The sequence below is a fragment of the Schistocerca gregaria genome, chromosome 8 (assembly GCF_023897955.1).
Source record: "Schistocerca gregaria isolate iqSchGreg1 chromosome 8, iqSchGreg1.2, whole genome shotgun sequence".
In the NCBI taxonomy this organism is placed as follows: domain Eukaryota; kingdom Metazoa; phylum Arthropoda; class Insecta; order Orthoptera; family Acrididae; genus Schistocerca; species Schistocerca gregaria.
In genome coordinates this window covers 397,648,087-397,661,813 of record NC_064927.1, presented here as the reverse complement: position 1 = coordinate 397,661,813, position 13,727 = coordinate 397,648,087, and the positions used below count along the sequence as shown (strand labels likewise).

Sequence of the window (13,727 nt, the reverse complement as noted above, 5' to 3'; positions counted from 1 at the left end):
TGTTAATTCCCACAGAGTTCTTGGATGTATCACACTGCCAAACTAGAAGTTAAACTTCTATTCATTGTTCCAAAACTCACCAACCATGTGCTTAGCCTAGTACACATACAACAACTGATGTCTATTTTGTTTCAGGTGTCTTCTGTGTATGTCCATCCAATGTACAACAGTTCCACCTTCAACGCAGACATTGCACTGCTGATTCTATCAAGTCCAGTGGACTTCACAACATTTGTGAGGCCTGTCTGCCTTTGGGGCTCTGCTAACACCGATATACAGTCTCTTGAGAACACAGAAGGATATGTGAGTGACAGTCACCTGTTCTGTTATTAACATGCACAGTCTTGTAATAACTTTTGTACTTTATAAGTATTTAAAAATTCTTTTACAGAGTAAAAACATTTTTCTAGTAGAAATGACTTAAGATTATGTTTAAAAAAAATTTATGTTGCTGTGATTTTAAATCACTGGGTAGGCTGTTATATAGCTGAACTGTTATCTGTGATACACTTTTTTGGTACACTGCTGTTCTACACTGTGACATGTGGGTATTATTTGTGTTTCTTGTGTTGTGACTGTGTATATGCTTATTTTGTTGAAGATGTCCAGTTTGGTTTAAAAGATACTCATTTGCGAACAGGATACACTCATATATGTAAAGGCTCGGTAGGCTCATTATTTTCATCTGGATGAAATGTGGTCTACATGTTTCCAGTTTTCTTAGGTTGCAGATAGCCCTGATTGCTCTTTTCTGCATCCTAAAGATCTTTATGCTGGTTGCTGAGTTTCCCCAGAAGATTAGCCCATATCGAAGTAGTGCATGGAAGTATGCATAATACGCCTGAATAACTGTTGACTTGCTTGCACTTTTATGTAACGTACGCAGAGCATAACAAGCTTTTGAAAGATTTTTCTCAAGTTCTTTTATATGACAGTCCCATTTTAAATTATCTCGTATTCATAGACCTAGAACCTTTGTGTCAGTAACTGAGTTCAGTAACGTATTTTCAAGGTATGGTATTGTAACAAGGTTTTGTATGTGTGGAGAAGAGTGGAAATTCATAAAGACAGTTTTTTTCTTTATTTATTATTATTGTAATTTGGGACATTACAGAATGTAATGCTACTTCCAATGAGATTTTGTCAGCAGCTGTTATTAATATGCTGGTGTCATCAGCAAATAAGATTAGTTTTCCCAATTTAATAAAGTCATTTATATCATCAATATAAAGGAAGAACAGTAGAGGTCCTAGGACAGAACTTTGTGGCACTCTATACTTTATTGTTGATTTACTGGAGACATGTGGTGTTGTGATAATATTTCCTTGTACTGAAATGTCATCATGCCTCAAAACCACCACTTGCTGCCTGTGTTCTAGGTAAGATCTTATCCACTGATTTGGGATTCCTCGGACACCTTTTTGATCTAATTTGTGAATGAGGAAGTCATGGTTAATTATGTTGAAAGCTTTTGAAAGGTCCAGTAAGATACCAGTAGCATCTTTTCTGTCATCCAGTGCTTTAAGCACAGCTTCTGTGTACTCATACATAGCTGTTGTTGTAGACTTTGATTTACTGAATCCATTTTGATTTGCTGAGAGTAATGAATTTTTTGTAATGTAGCTTTACATTCAGTAATATTAGTAGAAGTAAACCTAGAAGCAGCATAAAAGCTGAGTTGGGTAACTATTTTATTGCACAAGCTCCATCCACAAAATTTCTAGGCCTGTGAATGGATGAGAACTTGAGATGGGAGAAGCATCTAGAATTTTGAATAAAAAACTAAGTAAATGATGTTATTTGCTGAGAGTGTTTCATGACTACTGCAGCATAGAATCATTGTTGTGTGCCTATTATACTTATATGCACAGCTTCTTTAGATATGGTGTGAAGGTCTGGGGAAATGCAGGTATGGCAAAACAAACTTTAAAACTCCAAAACAATGACTGTCAGAATAAGGGAAGGAGTTTGCTGCAGAGAGACATGCAGGGATGCATTTAAGGAATTTAAAATAATGACATTTCCTGGCTTATACATTTGTGAATGTATATGCCTTCTCAAAATTCATCAGGAATTTTCAATGCTGAGCTGTCAGGTTCATAATTACAAAACAAAAACAGAGATGACTATCACAAAAATACCAACAAAAAAAACGTTTGTCAAAGATGTGTACTTTATCAACCAAAAATACTTTTTAGTAAATTGCCTGCTACAATAAAGTAAGTTGCAGAATTTTATTAAATTCAAAGTATAGCTAAAACAATTTTTTGATGATGCACAGCACTTATAACATTGAAGAGTATCTGCATCTGAAAAAGTAAAATTATTATATATACTGATGTAACATAATTGTACTTCTACATAAGATCATAAACAACTTAAACATATGAAATGTTATAGTAATGATGAAGGAAAAGACAGCTTGCTACTTACTGTAAAAAAGACACATTAAGCTGCAGATGGGCACAGTTAAAAGACACTTACATAAAGCTTTTGGCCACACCCTTCATCAGTAAAAGAGAGGCACACACCATTCATACGTAGAAGCAAGCACACTACATGTGCACATGACTGCCAACTGCAGCACCTCAGGACACAGTGCAACTATCACGTGCAATGCAAGCAGCAGTCTGGAGGAGGTGGGGAAGGGGAAGAGATAGTAGTGCATAGGTGGGGTGGGAGACAACTGCTGCCTGGTAGAGTGTGCAGGAACTGGAATGCCATCTGGAGGTTGTGGGGCAGAGAGGTAAGGAGAAGAAGAACAAAACGGAGAGGAGTGAGGAAAGGCAGACAGATGTGTTAGCTAAGGGCAGCAAATAAACTGGTTGGGTGATGATAACGGGGAGGAGACGACAGGAAAGAGATACAGACACAGACTTTGTGACTAGGTGAATTGCTGAAGCAGCATCTGATGCACCAGATTCTTTCCTCTGATAGTTCCCCCTCTGTCCTATCATCCCCTCCCATTCTCATCTCCCACTCTGTTTATTTGCTGCCCTCTGTCAATGCATTCACCTGTCTTTTCCCATGCCTCTCTTTTTATGCTCCTTTTTTCCCCATCTCCCTGTCCTGTAATCTCCTGATGCTGCACTTGTTGACATTCTAGACCCTGCACACTCCACCAGACAGCAGTCATCTCTCTCTCCAACCTTCCACTTCCATTGCTCCCCTTCCCTGCCTCCTCCAGATTAGATTACTGCTTACATCGCATATGATAGTTGCATTCTGGCTCGAGATGCTGGAGTTGGTGGTCATGTTTGCACGGGGTATGCTTGCTTGTGTGAATGAACGGCATGTGTCTCTATTGCACTGATGAAGGCTGTGGCCAAAAGCTTTATGTAAGCACCTTTTAATTGTGCCTGTCTGCAACTTAACACGTCTTTTTTACAGTAAGTAGCACTCTGTCTTTTCCTACAGTGTTGATATTCCTACCTGGTGTTTCCATTGCCTAAATTTTACTGTTGCTAGCACTAGCTGTGAACTGACAACATCCATACAATGTATGTCATTTAATGGATGAAAAAAATATTGAATTGACTTGAATGAACTGAATAAAAAGCAGACACAATGGCTGGTCATTATTCACTTTCAGGAGGCAAAATTCCTCATCCTATTGATAGAAACACTTAAAAGTAAAAAATACTATACCTTGCTATTGGATCTTGATGTGGAATACTCTGTTCTCAACACCCTAAGCACCCATGGTAAACAAATCTGCCTAACATCAGATCTGTTAACACCTGCAAGTACAACTTCTCTCAAGCTTTCTCCTCACACAACTATCCTACAAACCTTGCCCCATCAAATTTCCCACAGTTCCTTCTCTAACCCTGGAATAAATATAGCTCATACACCAGAAAGAAAAAAAATCTCAGAAGTACACCTCTTGTCACCCATATGAACTGTACTTCAAATGCCTCAATACATTGCTCCATCAAGGCCATGGCTCTCTTAAGTCATTGTATGAAATGAGATCTCTTGCTGATATCCTTCCAACAGCACCCACTGCAACCTCCATATCCTTTATAACCCCTGCAACATCCCTGTCAATCACTTGGCATTTCCAAACCATTACTCCTACCTCGAGATTCCTACCCCTGTTCTCATCCCACCTGCCTCCCCCCCCTCCCCCCCCCCCCCCCCCTCTGCAAAACCTACCCTATTTGCCTTCTGACTACCAGTTACTCTAGCCCACCTACAAAATGACAGACAGCTGCTTCACATTTCTCTTCCTTTATAACCTAGCTTTACTTGTCAGTCAACCCTTTCTGTCCTCTCTGAACTGAAGCTGGAACAGTGTTTACCAGTGAACAACATTGGACCTTCTACTCTCTAACACATTCTTCTTCATCTTCATCTGCTTTTGTTCACACAACAGGTGTGCCTTTGTTCAAAAAGATTTTGGGCTTGCTGCCGGTCGTCGTAAACTTCATTGCACGATATTTCAGCTGGACAACTGCCAGCCATCTTCAGGTGACCCTCGTTCGGCTCACCTGAAGATGGCTGGCAGTCGTCCAGCTGAAATATGATGCAATGAAGTTTACGACAACCAGCTGCAAGCCAGAAATCTTTTTGAACAGTTGATTCGCCAGGAAAATTTCAAATTTTACAGGTGTGCCCCTCTCAGCCCAATCTATTCCTCTTTGTTCCCTGTGGAAGGCACATACAACAAATTCCAAAAGTCACCATTACTGTTTTCTACTTTCAAGTGTTCATATCACCCATACTAGAAACTTCTGAAATAAAGTATTGGCCATCCATTCTATCTCCTTGTAGTTTAATAGTTTTCTCAATTGAATTTTCCAAGTGATATGATTGTCTATAAATAACAGTAATGTGTCTTCACCTGTCTAACGTGATTTAGAATTATTAAGAAACATCTAGCAGCAAATGTTCAAAATTGCTTTCCAGGTTGTTGGATGGGGCTTCGATGAAAATGGTCGAGTAACAGAGGACCTTATGATGGCCAAGATGCCAGTTGTGTCACAGCAGACCTGCCTCTGGAGCCACCCACAATTTTTCTCTCACTTCACCTCCAACAGGACGTACTGTGCAGGTTTCCGTAATGGTAAGAAAATGTATTATTTTTTAAAACTACTCAGTAGATGATGCACAATTCATATGATGAGTCCTTACTGTTGAGGACTGAGAGCTCTGGTGTGTGTTGACATAGCAATGGAACAAACACTAAGGGAGGGAGAACTGGAGGAATATATGATTTCGAAGCTTTGTTGACAATGGATGCAAAACATATTGCATTTTTTCAAGTCACTAACAACAACAGATTACTTTCCAGTACCATTTCTTCTTGAATACTATACAGTCTTCAATTCTGAATAGTATGTCTAACAAATTGCAATGTTAAAATACAAAGATGCTGTGACTTACCAAACAAGAAAGTTCTGGTAACTACACACAATAAAAAACACACAAACACACACACAAATTTCAAGCTTTCGCAACCCAAGGGTGCTTCTTCAGGAAAGAGGGAAGGAGAGGGAAAGACGAAAGAGTGTGGGTTTTAAGGGAGAGGGTAAGGAGTCATTCCAATCCCGGGAGCAGAAAGACTTACCTTAGGGGGAAAAAAGGGCAGGTATACACTCGCGCACACACACACACACACACACACATTCATTCGCACATATACAGACACAGGCAGACGTCTGTATATGTGCGGATGGATACATGTGTGTGTGTGTGTGTGTGTGTGTGTGTGTGTGTGTGTGTGTGTGTGTGTACCTGTCCTTTTTTCCCCCTAAGGTAAGTCTTTCCGCTCCCGGGATTGAATTGACTCCTTACCCTCTCCCTTAAAACCCACACATCCTTTTGTCTTTCCCTCTCCTTCCCTCTTTCCTGATGAAGCAACCTTCGGTTGCGAAAGCTTGAAATTTGTGTGTGTGTTTGTGTGTTTTTTATTGTGTGTATCTACCAGCACTTTCTCGTTTGGTAAGTCACAGCATCTTTGCTTTTATATATATTTTCCCCACATGGAATGTTTCTTTCTATTATATTCATACCATTAAATTGCAATGTTAGTGTGACCTACTTAGTTCTGCAGTAAAGAGCATGCCAAGTGTCTAGACTAGAGCAAAATAAAACTCGAAACTATTAAAAACCTGATCCTTAACCACAAAACACAATCATGTTTTTATTTCATAACAGGTTCCTACTATCAAAAATATACTTAACTGTGAGAATATAATTTGTATGAAATTTGTACATATTATTGGGTTGTTGCATAAGTTTGCAGCATTTTTCCATAAGTTTAATAAACACAACAGATATACATAACAGAGACTTTAGTCATCAATAGTATATTCTCCTGTGGTTTTTACAACAGTCTCCCAACACTGGGGTAACTTTTCCATTCCACTACTGTAGAACACAGGTGTTTTTGAGGTGACGAACTCATTGAGCCATAAGTTTCATTGAGCCATGTTTGGAGCACATTTTCCTCAGGAAAGGAATCTCCTTGATGGTTGTTTGACAGATAGTGGAAAAGGTGAAAATCTGAGGGTGTAAGATCAGGTGAATAAGGTGCATGTGGTACAACTCCCCAATCCCAATCATATACAGTGTTTTTGTGAGTCTAACAGCATGCAGGTGGGCTCTATCTCGGATTATCATCACTTCATGCAGTCTTTCTGGTTGTTGTTCTTGGATTGCATTCTCAAGACATCTCAGCCAGTAGTGATGGGGGAAATGCTGATTTGTTTGGACTCATCCATTCCTTTCTTCTCCTTATGTCAGCATAAAGACACAGCTGTGAACCACTTGTTGGTCTGCTCAACTATAATGTGAGCTATATTTTCTATGGCTGAGTTCAGAGGCTCAGTTAGTATGCTTGTGTCTTGTGCCATCAGCAAACATTATAGTTTTTGAGCCGCCTTTTAAAGTTACTGGAAGATCATTTGTGTCAGTTAAGAATGGGGATGTTCCCTATGCAGATCCATGTGGTACCTCACATGTTATGTTTCCCCACCTTGAGTTTAGTTTCACATATGTCACATGATATGTCAATGAGACCCCCTGCTTTATGTTGTAGAATAAGGTTCCATCCACACAAAAGAGATGGTATTAATGCCACAGCACCTTAATTTAGCAAGTTGAATTTTGTTATCCACACAATAACGGGCTTTGGCAATGTCACACAACATACTAAACAGAATAATTTTTGTTCTTTAGTTCTGTTAGCACTTCATTTGTTAGGTCTTGTGTCACTTTTTCTGTAGAGAATTCTTTTTGAAAGTCAAACTGATAGGCAGTTAACAAGTCCTGCTCAGTTAAATGATCTGTTCTATCATAGCCCACTTTCTCATATATTTTAGAAAAGGCTGGAAGAAGTGAAACAGGTCTGTAATTAGAGGTAGTTTCCTTATGACCAATTTTGTAGCTGGATATTACTATGTAAATATATGCCATGAGTCACTGACTGATTATAAATTAGCTGCTCTCCCCTGCCCCTACTCTGATATTCCCTTGTCTGTATTAGCCTACATACATACTAAATCTATCACTCTTGATATATGACAGAACCTTTCCCTCACCTATACCCATACTTCACACTATTTCCTCCAAGTCACGGGCACTGATTTGTCAGATCAATTAAACCAACTGATATATTGTGTCTACTCTGGTGATGATGCCTCATTTTCAGTCATTTCAGAAATTATAAGACAAAACATACTATTGTATTGTATACAGTGAAGTAAAAATTTGTTGTCTTTGATGAAAATTGAACTACTTTCTAATATATGTTTTTTTTTTTTTTTGCAGGAACTAGTGTATGCAATGGAGACAGTGGTGGGGGCATGGTGTTCCCTATGACAACTCGTGATGGTGCACGAATCTGGCAGCTCCGTGGGATTGTAAGCATAAGTGTCAGCAAGGAAGATAGAGTGTGTGATACAAGTCACTATGTTGTGTTCACTGATGTAGCCAAGTACCTGGACTGGATCCGGAAATACATAAAATAAGAAATAAAAAATTCACTTCCATTGTTTGATATGTAACTGGGCCTGTTTTCAGTCCAAAAGTCTCAGCCCATGAACAAACTCTAATAAATTCTTCATTAAAACAACCAGTTGCATTGCTGATCATCTCAGATGATAATCAGTGGTGGGATCTGTAAAGTGGAGACAGCATTTGTGGTACATGCAATGTGTTCCTTCAAACATTTCTCACATTTAAGAGTGCTCCTTTTCACTATCATACAATTAAGTCCAACATACCAGACACAGACAGTCCATATGGATGACAAACAGCTTGGAGTATCACATGTAAATGTGCCATCTGGGGGTAGATAGTCTTCTAAACTATATTTCAGTGGCTCGCGATCCTGATTGATCAACTAAGTTACAGAACTGAAAGTGTGTTTTCCTGAACCCATGTGGATTTTAGCTTAGGAATTTTTCTGTTTTATAGATGATTGTTACCCTTAACTGAATGTACCTGTTCTGGAAGGTGGCTGAATAGCATTGTTTCATTTGAAGAAACAGATCTGTGGAGGTCTAATTGAAGCAAATAAATTCTGTTTGTTTTTGTGGAAATTTGAGTGTTGTGTTTTTGTGAAACTTCTTCCTTTACTGACATTGAACTGTGTTTATGCTTTTTTATATGGAGATTATCAGTGAAAGTTGTTAGGGGACAGATGGAGTTGATGTGGGTATCATAAGTGGTGTACACATTCCAGTTGAGTGACTAGGATCTCAGAATGTTTCTGTAAGTAGTTGATCACTGCAGAACACTGATTATCAGTGTGAAAGTCATCAGATGTGTAACTCTGTCTCACAGTTCCATGTGAGGCTAGTGACACTTATTTAGACTCAAAATGTAAATGTTGTGTGACTAGGGCCTCCCGTCGGGTAGACGGTTCGCCGGGTGCAAGTCTTACAATTTGATGCCACTTCGGTGACTTGCATGTCAATGGGGATGAAATGATGATAATTAGGACAACACAACACCCAGTCCCTGAGCGTAGAAAATCTCTGACCCAGCCGGGAATCGAATCCGTGCCCTTAGGATTGACATTCTGTCACACTGACCACTGAGCTACTGGGGGCAGACACTTATATAGACTGATTTGATAGTGTATCAGAACAGACAATCTATGTACACAAATAAATGTTTCCAATTTAATACATATAGCAGTGCTATATGTAATTTGTTTCACACATCACATGTCATCAAGAGTACATGGATTCAGGCAGCAGCTGCAAGTGTGACTTCGTGCAGTGCCATGTAAGATCTAAGATTAATGAAAGGAACAATTAAAGTTCAGGAAATATGCACAGGTCTAGTGCAAGCCAAAATTAGTTGTTTATAAAGAGAGCAGCCAAATCAGTCCAGTTGAGACAGCCACATACCAGGCTGAGTGTGAGCAGATGCTGACACTATGGAGGCACAGGTGAAGTGTCCATTCAGCAGTTCTCGTCCACTACAGAAAGCTGGTACCTTCCAAACATTCTACACACTACAGGTAGCAGTGTTGGTGGTAGTGCGGTGGGGAGTCAGTTCTCAAAGAAGGAAAGAAAAATAAAACATTAACAAATAAAAATGGCCAGTGAAAATTATATCCCATTTTTATTAACTGAAAAATAAAATACATGTACACTTTCCTATGATGCATTAAAATGGACTGTCAGGTATTTGAGAGAAGTTTTAGTGCAGAGTCAGGGGCGGGGGGGGGGGGGGGGGGGAGGGCTGGGGCGGAGGGGGGGGGGGAGGGAATTTGCATAAAACATGAACCAGATCCTTTTCAGCTGAAATAAAGATCAAGATTGTATTTGCAACTTTGCAAAATGGTTTCTTTATTTAATATTTATTTTCAGCATCAAATGTCTTGTTTGCTGGAGGTGGTTTTAGATTTCTCTACTCGAAAAATCCTGCTAGGCAGAAACTGTAGTCAGTGATGATGGCTGGATACAGTGAGTGGCTGTTCTCTTGTGTAGCACCCATCCGTAAGGCTTCAGTATAGATACAACAGCAACTGAGGAACATTTGAAAAGACAGGACTTCTAACATGACACTGTTGTTGTTGTTGTTGTTGTTGTTGTTGTTGTGGTCTTCAGTCCTGAGACTCATTTAATGCAGCTCTCCATGCTACTCTATCCTGCACAAGCTTCTTCATCTCCTAGTACTTACTGCAACATACATCCTTTTGAATCTGCTTAGTGTATTCATCTCTTGGTCTCCCTCTATGATTTTTAACCTCCACACTGCCCTCCAATGCTAAATTTGTGATCCCTTGATGCCTGAGAACATGTCCTACCAACCATTCCCTTGTTCTTGTCAAGTTGTGCCACAAACTCCTCTTCTCCCCAATTCTATTCAATACCTCCTCATTAGTTATGTCATCTACCCACCTAACCTTCAGCATTCTTCTGTAGCACCACATCTCAAAAGCTTCAATTCTCTTCTTGTCCAAAATAATTATCGTCCATGTTTATCTTCCATACATGGCTACACTCCATACAAATACTTTCAGAAACGACTTCCTGACACTTCAATTTATACTCCATGTTAACAAATTTATCTTCATTAGAAACGCTTTCCTTGCCATTGCCAGTCTACATTTTATATCCTCCCTACTTCAACCATCATCAGTTATTTTACTTCCCAAATAGCAAAACTCCTTTACTACTTTAAGTGTCTCATTTCCTAATCTAAGTCCTCATTTTGCTTTTGTTGATGTTCATCTTATATCCTCCTTTCAAGACACTGTCCATTCCGTTCAACTGCTCTTCCAAGTCCTTTGCTGTCTCTGACAGAATTACAATGTCATCGGTGAAACTCAAAGTTTTTATTTCTTTTCCATGGATTTTAATACCTATTCTGAATTTTTCTTTTGTTTCCTTTACAGCTTGCTCAATATACAGATTGAATAACATTGGGGAGAGGCTACAACCCTGTCTCACTCCTTTCCCGACCACTGCTTCCCTTTCATGCCCCTCGACTCTTATAACTGCCATCTGGTTTCTGTAAAAATTGTAAATAGCTTTTCTCTCCCTGTATTTTACCCCTGTAACCTTTAGAATTTGAAAGAGAGTAATCCAGTCCCATTCTCAAAAGCTTTCTCTAAGTCTACAAATGCTAGAAACGTAGGTTTGTCTTTCCTTAATCTTTCTTCTAAGGTAAGTTGTAAGGTCAGTATTGTCTCACATGTTCCAACATTTCTATGGAAACCAAACTGATCTTCCCCTAGGTCAGCTTCTACTAGTTTTTCAATTCATCTGTAAAGAATTTCCATTAGTATTTTGCAGCTGTGACTTATTAAACTGATAGTTCAGTTTTTTCACATCTCTCAACACCTGCTTTCTTTGGGATTAGAATTATTGTATTCTTCTTGAAGTCTGAGGGTATTTTGCCTTTCTCACATATCTTGCCCACCAGATGGTAGAGTTTTGTCAGGACTGGCTCTCCCAAGGCCGTCAGTAGTTCTAATGGAATGTTGTCTACTCCCAGGGCCTTGTTTCAACTCAGGTCTTTAAGTGCTCTGTCAAACTCTTCACGCAGTTTCGTATCTCCCATTTCATCTTCATCTACATCCTCTTCCATTTCCATAATATTGTCCTCAAGTACATCACCCTTGTATAGACCCTCTATATACACCTTCCACCTTTCTACTTTCCCTTCTTTGCTTAGAACTGGGTTTCCATCTGAGCTCTTGATATTCATACAAGTGGCTCTCTTTTCTCCAAAGGTCTCTTTAATTTCCTGTAGGCAGTATCTATCTTGCCACTAGTGAGATAAGCCTCTAAAGCCTTACATTTGTCCTCTAGCCATCCCTGCTTAGCCATTTTGCACTTCCTGTCAATCTCATTATTGAGACATTTGTATTCCTTTTTGCCTGCTTCATTTACTGCATTTTTATATTTTCTCCTATCATCAATTAAATTCAATATTTCTTCTGTTACCCAAGGATTTCTACTAGCCCTTATCTTTTTACCTACTTGATCCTCTGCTGCCTTCACTACTTCATCCCTCAAAGATACACATTCTTCTTCTACTGTATTTCTTTCCCCCTTTCCTGTCAATTGTTCCCTTATGCTCTCCCTGAAACTCTGTACAACCTTTGGTTTAGTCAGTTTATCCAGGTACCATCTTCCTAAATTCCCACCTTTTTGCAGTTTCTTTAGTTTTAATCTACAGTTCATAACCAATAGATTGTGGCCAGAGTCCACATCTGCCCCTGGAAATGTCTTACAATTTAAAACCTGGTTCCTAAACCTCTGTCTTACCATTATATAATCTGTCTGATACATTCTAGTATCTCCAGGATTCTTCCATGTATACAACCTTCTTTTATGGTTCTTGAACCAAGTGTTAGCTATGATTAAGTTATGCTCTGTGCAAAATTCTACCAGACACCTTCCTCATTCACTTCTTACCCCCAATTCATATTCACCTACTATGTTTCCTTCTCTTCCTTTTCCTACTCTCGAATTCCAGTCACCCATGACTATTAAATTTTCATCTCCCTTCACTATTTGAATAATTTATTTTATCTCATCATACATTTCATCTATTTCTTCGTCATCTACAAAGATAGTTGGCATATAAACTAGTACTACTGTAATAGGCATGGGTTTCATGTCTATCTTGGCCACAATAATGCGTTCATTATGCTGTTTGTAGTAGCTTACCCGCACTCCTACTTTTTTATTCATTATTAAACCTAATCCTGCGTTACCCCTATTTGATTTTGTATTTATAACCCTGTATTCACCTGACCAAAAGTCTTGTTCCTCCTGCCTCCGAACTTCACTAATTCCCACTATATCTAACTTTAACCTATCCATTTCCCTTTTTAAATTTTCGAACCTACCTGCCCAATTAAGGGATCTGATGTTCCACACTCCAATCTGTAGAACTCCAGTTTTCTTTCTCCTGATAACTGTTATGTTCTCAGATTGTTGGCATATAAAGCAGTGTAATTGTCAACTGATTCTTCTGTCATTCCTCTGTACAGCCATTTGTAAAAATTGCAGTTTCATGAAGGAAACTACAGAAATGAATTGGTTTTAATCAACATTATCTGTAGTGACACAAAGAATTAATTAACTCTGCAGTATATTAAAATAATACCATGTACTCTAATTCAGTATGTGACAAGTTCTACGCCTTACAATAAGAATGTCTATACATCCTACTATAAAATCAGACAGATGCCCTGAGATCTCTGTGAGAGCTATTAATGTTCCTAATTGTTATATACTACAACAGTACCAATTATTTGTACTCACACCATACACAGATAAAAGTAAGATTGGACATATCTAAGCTACAGACTAATTGTTTATTCCACAAAATATTTAATAGTATTAATTACAGATTAAACATTAATTACGCATTTTTAAGCACATGTGAAAGAGTTAACAACTTAAAATGGACATAATGGCAGTAGCAAAAGAATGAACATAGCATATGTAGCTGGAAACATATGCAATTCATGGAAAACTTTCATTTCAACCTTAACAATTGTTCGTGTCATGTAAGGAGGCAGCCCAGTTTTCAACCATTCTGCACATCCCCCTCCACTAGCCACTGGTGGTCAATAATATTCATTCTCTTTCTAAGTGGCTAGCATAGAGTTACAGCTGCAGAGTGAGAATCTCGCTCCTACATGCAGCACCGTTCCCGCACTTCGTGATAACTGAATTATTCATTCAACTATCAGTTTTTTTGCTTAATTTTTTTTCTTGCAGCAGTATAGGTGTGAATGTGTA

General features: G+C 38.8%; 1 protein-coding gene across 2 annotated transcripts in view; it reads left to right on the top strand.

The window, feature by feature from the left end:
* The window catches only part of LOC126284636 (serine protease filzig-like), a 290,556-nt gene extending 282,007 nt beyond the window's left edge, over positions 1-8,549 (top strand). For both annotated transcript variants that reach the window (XM_049983711.1, XM_049983712.1), the window contains exons 10-12: positions 136-303; positions 4,912-5,068; positions 7,777-8,549. In XM_049983711.1, the coding sequence (XP_049839668.1) occupies positions 136-303; positions 4,912-5,068; positions 7,777-7,976 (525 nt within the window). In that variant the 3' untranslated portion in view covers positions 7,977-8,549. The remainder of the gene's footprint in view (positions 1-135; positions 304-4,911; positions 5,069-7,776) is intronic.
* The last annotated feature ends 5,178 nt before the right edge of the window (positions 8,550-13,727 follow it).